The sequence below is a fragment of the Gekko japonicus genome, unplaced genomic scaffold, assembly GCF_001447785.1.
Source record: "Gekko japonicus isolate JY-2015 unplaced genomic scaffold, Gekko_japonicus_V1.1 scaffold2021, whole genome shotgun sequence".
NCBI lineage: Eukaryota > Metazoa > Chordata > Lepidosauria > Squamata > Gekkonidae > Gekko > Gekko japonicus.
The window spans coordinates 134,734-144,948 of NW_015165305.1; the positions used below are offsets into that span (position 1 = coordinate 134,734).

Genomic DNA, 10,215 nt, shown 5'->3' on the forward strand with positions numbered 1-10,215 from the left:
TGCCTGTTGGGGGCGGGTCACTGATCAACGAGAAGTTTGAAAGAGCATCTTCAAACCTATTGGAGGACACAATCTCCTGAAGGGGCGGGGGAGGTGTGCTTGGTGCGCACATCCACATGGACACTGAACAGAGCAACAGTCCTTTCTCGTTTTAATTTTTATTTCCAGTTTCAAATTTTCTACAAGAAAAAACAATAAAAAAATAGAAAACTCTAGAAGTTGTCAAGTTCCCTGCTGTGCCGGATTACTACAGAAACAAAGCTCTGCTGCTGGGGCACTACAGAGACAAGATACTGGCAACTGGGTCGCTTGCTAAGCACACGAGACTGCCCCCCCCAAATTTGCTCTGTAGATGGGCCGCCTCACACGTAGGCGCTCAAGGGGATAAAGTCCCCTCAGGCCAAGGGTGGCTGGTGCAGCCTACGGCCCACTTTACACCTGTGGCACTTCAGGATCAACCGCGTTCCTAGGGATAGGTCTCCTCTACCCTTAACAGCAACGGAGAGAGGAGGAATGGGGCAGGTACAGCTTTTCCCACCATAGCGGCGCCATGGGAGGGAAAGCGGCACCTGCAGTAGTCCTCCCCTTTTACAAAACGGGACAGCTTATAGGAGTCCTGTCCCCCAGGAGGCCTCTCAAGCCTGCCCTTGCGCCAAGGATTTAGATTGCGAAAGGGCCCGACTCCCTAGGCAGTGGCGCCCAAAAGCAGCAGCATCGAGCCCAGAACTGAGGAGCGAGCAAGGGGCAGGAATCTCGCGTACTCCGGCCGCCTTACCTCAAAACCCTGTTTGATTCACAAAGGACTGCTACAGTATCATTGCCTTTCGCCCAGCTCGGCACCCCAGCCGTATCACAGCCTCTACCTTCACTTTTTCCCATTATTACTTTCTCCTCTCAGGGCTCCTATGCTTTTAACAGCTTCAGTGACAAGAGAGGACTTGCGCCTCTTGAATTCCCACCGGTCTTGTTGCTGTTAAAAGGCAAAGAGGACACACGTCCGGAATAGTTTTGACAACCTCACTACCTCCAGCCCCAGGACCTCTCACAGATGGGTATGTAAACCCCGTCACTCGTGGGGCGGCGTCTATCTGCCTCTCGTGGCCTTGGCACATCTATACTACAAATGTAAACAGGTTTGAAACTGGTTTAACTGTCTAATGAATGTAGGAAGTTGCCTTATATGGAATCAGACCACTGGTCTATCTAGGTCAGTAGGGTCCGCTTTTACAGGCAGGCGTCTCTCCAAAACTGCAAGCCTCTTTTAACTGGAGAGACCAAGGACTGCTTGAGCCTGGGGCCTTCTGCATGCAAAGCTCTAAGCTACGAGGCCCCTCTTCAACGCCACCCTCCGGAAGTCTGGGAACTGTAGTTCTGTATGACTGTTGAGAGGAGAACTACAGTTTCAAGAGTCCTCTGGGTCAGGAGTTGGCATGACAGTTAAACAGGTTTGAAACTGGTTTAAATATGCAGAGTAGATATCCTCAAGCCTGCACTGGCTCCAACTGCAGCTCCATTAGGCCTTGGCCTGCTTTAGATGCCTCCTGGTGTGGCGCCCCCTTTGGGACCAGGGGGCCAGGCAATTCCTCCTCGGGGAGTGGCTCCTCAGAGTCTTGAGACAGGTCGTCCCAATCCTGCTTAGCTCCAGGAGAGAGACTGGTGACAACCACTGCTCCAACGGAGGACTGCTTCCTTCGAGGCCGCTGAGGCCTGGGTGGTGCCTCCTGGTCTTCCAAATGCCAGAGCTTCTGGAGTTTGGTCGTCTCCCCCTTTGGACGCAGGGCCTTGGTTTCTTTCCGCTGGGGGCTCTGGGGCTCAGAGATCTCTGGCTCCTCCTCCTCCTGCTGCACCACCACACGGGGTCTAGGGGCAGTGTGAGAGCAACGGCGGGTTCGGGCTTTTCGACTGTGGTGCACCTGAAGGTGTAATTCCATGAGCTCAGGAGCTGAGGTGGCGAAGGGGCAGAATTGGCAGCGGTGGAGGGCCCCTCCGGCCAGGGCTGGGCGCAGCGACAGGTCCAAGGGCTGGAAGTCGGCCTTCCCGTTGAGCAGCGGTTTGCGCCGAGACTGACGAGACCGAGCAGCACCCAAGCCCCCCAGGGGTAGGAAGGGCCCGTGGCTCTTGGCGAGCTGCGTTTGGGGAAAGGCAGAGGCTGCAGTGGGAGCGAGGGGTATGTGGCACCGTTCCAGTGTTCCTGTGGTAGCGGCAGCGGCGGCAGCTGCAGCTGCAGCAGCGCTCTTTTGCTCCCTGTGATGGCGCTGCAAGTGATATTTGAGAGAGCCGGACTGAGTGCCGGCGTAGTCACAGTGAGGGCATTTGTATGGGCGCTCGCCTGCACGGAGAAATGGGAGAAATGGATTAGCAAGGCAGCCATCTTTCTCGAGAGGGCATCTATTTCCGTCAGCCCAAGAATCCACTACAGGTTCTGATTCCATCTATGCCAGAGAGTCTCTGACCGGCCTCAGGTAATTCCCCATCACTCGGCCTCCTCAATATTAATTTGTTTATATATTTACACCCAGCTTTTCTCCCTGATGGGGACCTAAAGGAGCTTAGGACATCCTTCTCTATTTTGTCCTCCCAACAACAATCCTGGCATGCCCACTGTCCAGGTAAATTTATTTATTTATTCACAATTTTATCCCGCCCTCCCGGCCTAGGCCGGCTTACGAGCAGATAAAATATTAACAATACATACAAAACACATACATCCCGAAATCACAGGTTCTGCTCCCCCTAATTGGCAAGTGTGTCATTTTCCAAGCTAGCTAGGCTGCGGACATGAGAAGAGATTTCCCCTGATGCTGAACTCAAACCCCCAAAATTGATTGCAGTTATGGGGGAGTGTCCCGAACCCAAGTTAGAGTCCACAGGTGTCTAAGAATGCATTTGAAAGGGACCACCTGTGGTAACAAACAAGATTTTATGGCAAGGCTGGGGCTCTCCCAGATCCAACGTTATCTACTACACTATGCTGGTTTTCGCATGAGAAAATTGCTGGGGGGGGGGGAGGCAGGAGCCCTTCCTCTCCCCGCCTCCCATGGCACAATTTCAAGCCTGTTTGGGTTCTCCCCCCCCCTTTTAAGAAGTTGTTCCCCACAGCTTGTGTGTGGTACACATAAAAACACATGAAAAAAGGTAACACAGTTTGGTTCCAACAGTGCACCCCTAAGCAGAATTACACCCTTCAAAATGCATTCACTTCAATCGAGTTAAATGGCTAGAAGTCTGTTTGGACTCCACACTGCTAGTTTACGGCCTAAACTGATGCTTATGCTGTATGTATTACTTTAAGTGACATGATTTTAACAGTTTTTTAATATTTATTTATTTATTTATTTATTTATTTATTGCCAACGGAAGGCCCAATGTGGCTGAGAAGTTTCTAGACATGGTATCTTCACAACAATCCTGCAAAGTAGTTTAAGAGGGGCGACGGTGAACTGGCTGAGACCACTCCAATGGGCCCAGCTCAGAGGTGAAATGGGCCGTGAAGCAGCTGCCTCAAGCAACTGATTTGGGGCGCTGCAAAGCTCAGAAGAGAGATCTGATCCATCATGAGCACAATCCACTGGGAAGTTCTCTTGTGTAAGCCCTGCTGAACAAACAGAGTATAAGGGTCCATTTGAGAAAGGCTTCTGCAGGAGACCTCAGTGATGAGTAATGCCCTGTCTTAATTCATGGGAAGGGACATTTCAGGAAGGAAGGGTGTCAAGAGCCTGGGGATGATGCTGGCTCCGTAAACCAGGAGCTCTTCAATCTCACCTCTGCATGAACTAAGCAAGGCACTTACTCCCAGCCTTCTGCAATACAAGCTCATAACATAGAGCTACACTAACCTACAGGTACAGTTGCCAACTTTCATTTGGGACTTGGAGTTCTCCCAACATTATAACTGATCTCGAGACTTCAGAGATCAGTTTCCTCTAGAAGAAATGGCAGATTTCTACAGCATCACATCCCCAATGAGTTCCCTCCCCTCCCCGGGCACTGCGCTCAAATCTCCAGGAAGTTTCTCAAGCTAGAGTTGGCAACCCTATGGATGGGGTTGTTGCAAGGGTTATATCAAGATTGCCATCCAGTGTGGTATAGTGGTTAGACTTGGGGGGTCCTCAGGTTTGTGGATCCTGCAAGGCAGTTTTAGAATTCTGAGAAATGTCAGTAAGCAATACTACAAAATGGCTGCCATGTGAGATGGGCCCAGTCATAAAATGGCTGCCGTCAGTCAGGCAACTACAAGTTGGGAGAATCCAAGCCTACAGTCTGCCTGCAATGGAGGCATCTCTTTCCCACAGGGTGCTTCGTGTAAGACGCCTCCTGCTCCAGTTAAGTGGGGAAAAGCCAAATGGGGAAAAAGCAAGTTGGCTCACAGATAGGCACCATGTTGCTAATAGTTACCAGATTGGGGATCACTAGCTTAGAGTGTCCAACTAAGTTCTGGGGAGCCCAGGTTGGAATCTCCCCTTCTGCCATGAAAGCTTGCTGGGGGAACTGGGGCCAGCTGCTGTCTCTCAATGTAACCTACCTCATAGGGTTGTTGTGAAGATAAAATGGAGAAAAGGAGAACAAAGTGCATCGCCCTGAGCTCCCTGGACGAAGGGTGGGCTCAAAACTTAATAAAATAAACAGTACATGTGAAGCTTTTTGCATGTTGAAACACCATATAAATATTTGTTCATATACTGCCTTTCACCCCACTGGGGACTCAAAGAGACTGACATCATTCTCCTCTCTTCTATTTTACCCTTGCAAAAAAAACCAAAGTCTCCCGGCAAGCTTGCAGTGGTAATAGTTGGATTTTCATTTCAGACACTGAAATTATGTAGGCAAGTCCTGAATGGGCCCCCTGAGGTCTATCTTCCTTTAAAGCATTAATTTCAGCACCGCTTGACTGAAAATTGGGAGGGGGGCTGTGGAAAACTACATTAACTAGTAATGCTGTATGTTCAGAAAAACATTTGGTGAGCTTCACCTGTCCTTACTGCCCATTTATGGATATCCCTGCCCTGAGGTTGCTGCTCACACGTCTTACCTGTGTGAACACGAAGGTGCACCTTGAGATGGTGGGACGATCGGAAGGACTTCCCGCAGAATGGACAATCTTTCCCAGAGCCCCGGCGGGATCCATCAAGGCGTGGCTGCCCCTGCGCATCTGAAAAAACAGATACAGGGAAGGGGGGTTTAAGATAACTTGAGCCTGGTTGCTCTGTTTCCCATGTTTTCTGCTCAGGGCTTTCTCTTTTCCAAGTCCCTTGGCAGGAGCACGCCACCCAAGGAATGCAGCAGGTATTCTAGATTTTAATTTTATTTTATTTATCTATTAGGATTTGTATCCCGCCCTCCCCGCAAACGGGCTCAGGGAGGGTAACAACAATATAAAATACAACTTATTTAAAATCAAATTAAAACAACCGTATACAATGCTCCCTCTAAGCTGTGGAGTCTTGTGAGCAAAAATTCTATTTGGTGAGCTACTGGTATTCAAGTTGTGAGCCAGAGATCTGGCTGCTGCACAAATTAGTTTGCTCTGGAGCCGTCAGTTTGGTGTAGTGGTTAAGTGTGCGGACTCTAATCTGGGAGATCCGGGTTTGATTCCCCACTCCTCCACTTGCACCTGCTGATGTGACCTTGGGTCAGTCACAAGCTCTGGCACAGCTGTCCTTGAAAAAGGGCAGTTTGTGTCAGAGTTCTCTCAGCCCCACCCACCTCACAAGGTGTCTGTTGTGGGGAGAGGAAGGGAAAGGAGTTTGTAAGCCGCTCTGAGACACCTTTGGGTAGTGAAGGGCGGGGTATAAATCAAATCTCTTCTTCTTCTTCTTCCTGAGCCTCTCCCCACCCCTGCCTGCCTGGGGCCAGGGAGGGCCTTCGCGGGGCTTCATTGCACTACCGCCAGCCGGGACCGTTGGGGGCGGGGTGTGTGGCCTTATGACACACTTCCGGTGATGTCAGGGGGTGTGGCATATGCTAATGAGTTATGCTAATGAGTTCCCCTAGCTCTTTTTCTACGAAACGACCCCTGTGATTAGTTGACCTTAGTACTCTAAGGGGCTCATATGGGGAGAAGCGGTCTCGAAGGTATGCTGGCCCCTGGCTATCTCCCCCACTCTCAGCCGAAAGACAGCTGTAAGGCCGCATGTGCTGGGCTGGTATCAATTAGTCACCTTTGTTTAGAAATACCCATCTGGATTGGAAGAGCTGACACTGAACTACTCCACAGTCCACAATGTCTGAAACAGAGACCATGTGCATGTGACTTCAGTAACACCTGATTTGAGAGGACATGACTAAAGAAACCTTAAGAATTGGGGTGGCTTGTTTTTCCCCTCCGCTATTGAAGAACTAAGGGTGGAGAGGGCAACCGTGAGGAAACTCTCCTGGTTTCACACCATTACAAAAATCCGGCACAGAACCTGTCAGATGTAGAGTTTCTTTCTCTTAAGAGCTCCATTCTTTTATGCCTTCCCATCATCTTCCTCCCGAGTATCAGTTTAGCTAAGCAGATTTTTAAAAAGAGTCTTATACTGTAATGCTATGCAGAAATACTCCAGTCTGATCTTCAGAGGCTGGAATAACTCTGTATAGGATCTCCTGAGATTCAACTCCATACTATATAACTTTAAGTAGATTTTTTCTTCTTCCCGAAGGTGGAGGAAGTAAGGATTGATGGTCGCATTCAAAGTCAAAACAGCTGCAAGCCTAAAAGAACACTTTCTCGGGAAGGAAGACCCATGGAATAAAATGGCCTATTTCTGAGTAGACTTGCCTAGGATTGTTCCCAAAGTTTCCTTTCCTTTCTCCTGGAGCTCTAAGCATCAGTTTAACCTACAGTCTTAATAACTGAGCCACAGTATACAGAAACAACCCTTGCAGGAACAGAAGCATAACTGAAGGTGTCATGGGTATGAAGTTTGGCCACTTTGTTAGTCTTGATGCCCCAGACAACTGCTTTAGACTTGCTGTGGGGGGAACACATTCCATACATATATTCCCACAGGGCGGATAATGAGGGCGATGAATTTCTGCATGGAAAACATGTTGCCTGAATGCACCCTCTGGCAGACACAGCTGGCAAAAAAGCCTGGTTTTAAAGGATTCTGCCCATTGTAGCAAACTCCTGCCACCCAAGGGTACATTTCAACAACACACTCACCAAGCAAAACTGACACAGGGTGAAACTGCCTCCTGAAATTTTCAGTGTGTCAAAACGTATCCTGTGTTCTCAGCCTTGGGGTTTTTTAAAAAGTGGTAAATATTCTGTCATATTTGAGAATAGGGACTAGTCTGTAAAGTAGACTTAAACTGGCTTAGCAGTTATTCTCTCTAGGAACTGTAATTTGTTTGTTTTTTAAAAATTTTTTGGGGGAATGCTTACCAGCTTTCATTAAACTACGATACCTCAGATTTTCTGGGGGAAGCCAGAAAGCAAAATAAAACATATTTGCAGAGTAAACATGCTCTTTAAAAACAATTACAAACCTGCATAATTTAACATTCATTTCCATAATATAATATAACTATTTGTCACACTGAATTTCTTCTCACTGAATTGGGGATGTGTGTATGCTCGCATGCAGTTCTACCTACTCTTATGGCACCAGCATTTATTTACCCAAACGTCTTTTACACTGAAGTAAGGTTGAAATGCCAAAACTCCACACAGCAATGGAGAAAACAATTGCCACTACAAACGGGGTTTTGTTTTTTTGCTTTTTAAAATATCAAGAGCAAGCTTCTGGGTCCCACAGAACTCTTCCTCTGGCTTAGATCAACCATCTGTATATACAGCCAGCAGCTTAGCTGCCTGCAGCCTGTTAGTCACCTTCAGGCTACCATGCAGGGAATTTCCCCCACCCTTGCTGGTTAAGCACAGTATATGTCAGTAAATGGAGTCTGAAACTTTCCTCTGGGTTAGTAAACTGGAGGACAGACAGGAAAATCAAAACTGCACTGGTGCGGATATTTACCAAAATGTTTCAGAATATTCAGCAGTATTACCTAAACGGTTGAAAACGTCTGACTGTGCACTGACGAGAGATAATATTCCCCCACTGGAGAAGAAAGCCCTGATTTGCACAGTGCAGATAACGCCAAGTTGTACCTGTTCAGAGGTTTTGGGAGGCTTGTCTTGGCAGGAACCTGTGACATCATCAGTCTCGACAGCCTGTGAGAGGCTTGACAGAGAGACTCCTCAACCACTGCTGCCAACACCTACTGGTTGTGGCTGGCACCCATATAGGTCCTAACCTGCTCCTTCCTTGGAAGGTACCCAGTGGTAGCAACCAGGTATCACTACACAGGCTACTGCCAAAGCCGTGATATTAAAACAGTTATTTTATTAAGTGTTTTGACAAGATACGCATTCAAGTGAATGGCTCTCAAGGGTGTTTTTGGCTCAGAGATTAAAATATTTATTCCTAGCTCCAGATTTATTCCTGGTTGCTATTGTCAACAACGCTTATTAAAGGATATGTGCAGGACTAGGAAAGAGAGAAGATTATAAACTGGGAGGGGCAGAGGTCATTTCGGGGGGGAATGCGGGGGATCACAGTTCCCCCGGGTGAGGTACGGGGGTGGGGCACATGACGAAGCCCCGCCCCCCGCTTCCGGCCGCCCCGCTTCCGGCCCTCATTCAGCCAGGAGGAGGCAGGAGAAGAGGGAGGGTAAGTTGCTTCCTCCCTGCCTCTCCCCACCCCTGCCTGCCTGGGGCCAGGGGGGGCCTTCGGGGGCTTCCTTGCACTCCCGCCGGCCTTGCAGGTCCACCGCTGGCGGCCGGGACCGTTGGGGACAGGGTGTGTGGCCTTATGACACACTTCAGGTGATGTCAGGGGGTGTGGCATATGCTAATGAGTTATGCTAATGAATTCCCCTAGCTCTTTTTCTACGAAACGACCCCTGACGGTAACAATGTTCTGTGTTTCCTAGCCCTTTTTCTACGAAACAACCCCTGGGGAGGGAGGAGTGTTTAGATAAGCATCAGCATACCAAGAGAATGTAGATGGGGGAGGGCAGGTTGGAAAAGAGTTCTGTGTGACTCAAAAACTGGCTTCCAGCGTTTAAGACCCTAGCTAGCCTAGCAGGTACTGTCTCCCTTGTTCTGGGAGACAACTGCCTGTACACCTGCATCCTCTGTTGCAGCCCCCAACAGAACTGTTCAGAAGACCATTTCTAATAAAGGTAATAGGGCTACATGATAAGAGAAGGATTCAGGAAGGCGTTTTATAAAGGGAACAGGACTGTGAGCGGTATCATTGCATGTTGTGATCTGTTTGCTGTACTGTTATCCTGCTCTCACTACAGTTGTAATACCATTGTTTGACATGACATATCTTTTGCTTTAAATTTTGTAATCTTAGTCCTATTGCATTGCTTATCAGATGTCTCGTCCCGTTCACGGCACTGACTTATACCGTGTACTCTCTGCCTTGCACCTCAGTGAGAAAAGCAGACTATAGCAATGTGGATCCCCTGTGCCCATTCACAAAGCAGAAGCACCCGCTATGGGTTCAGCCTGAATGCTCATACTTGCCCTTTTCCCCTTGGGTCAGCAGAGTGGGGCTGGTGCTGCTCGTACTGGAGGCTCGGACATTTGTGGGCAGCCAGTGTCCAGTGAGAAGGTGAGAACCCAGCGACTGTCCCTTGCTCCACTCCCTGTCTCGGGACAGGTGGCTTTGGCGGTGCAGCGCCATCTGCTGGAATGTGCTGAAGCTCCGCGTGCAGTCCGGACAACGATGGATGCCTCCGGAGTTCTCTCTCGCGAGCTTGGGCTCCCCCGCGTAAGGGCGCTCCCTCCACTGTTGGCCGCTCTCCACTGCCCGGGCTGTGGCCTGCAGTCTCTCAGCACAGCTGGCATCACCATAGCCAAGGAAATTACCCGTGCTGGCTTTGTCTGTGGGCCGCGGGGACAGGAGCGAAGGGTAGAGGGCCTCGCACCCCACGAGTAGGCTCTGTGGGGAGCGACCCGTTCCAGGCCCCCTTTGTTCACTCTGAAGGCCCAGCTTGCTGAGATGAACCTTCATGTGGTTTTTGAGGAACCAGGGTTCCTTGAAACCACGCCCGCACACCTGGCACTTGTGGTCGAAGGAGTCTTTGTGCTTGCGCATGTGACCCTTGAGGAACCAGGACTGGGTGAAGGCTTGGCCGCACACCTGGCAGCGGAACTCGGTCGGGGCGGAGGCTGGGGCTGCGGAAGGGGTCGAGGCAGGAGGGGTGGGTGGGACT

General features: G+C 49.6%; 1 protein-coding gene across 1 annotated transcript in view; it reads right to left on the reverse strand.

Annotated features, from left to right (window-relative positions):
• Nucleotides 1-301: 301 nt before the first annotated feature.
• The window catches only part of ZNF219 (zinc finger protein 219), an 11,821-nt gene continuing 1,907 nt past the window's right edge, over nucleotides 302-10,215 (reverse strand). The window contains exons 3-5 of the mRNA XM_015410424.1: nucleotides 9,524-10,177; nucleotides 5,030-5,149; nucleotides 302-2,329 (exon numbers count right to left, since the gene is read on the reverse strand). Coding sequence (XP_015265910.1) covers nucleotides 1,482-2,329; nucleotides 5,030-5,149; nucleotides 9,524-10,177 — 1,622 coding nt within the window. The 3' untranslated portion in view covers nucleotides 302-1,481. The remainder of the gene's footprint in view (nucleotides 2,330-5,029; nucleotides 5,150-9,523; nucleotides 10,178-10,215) is intronic.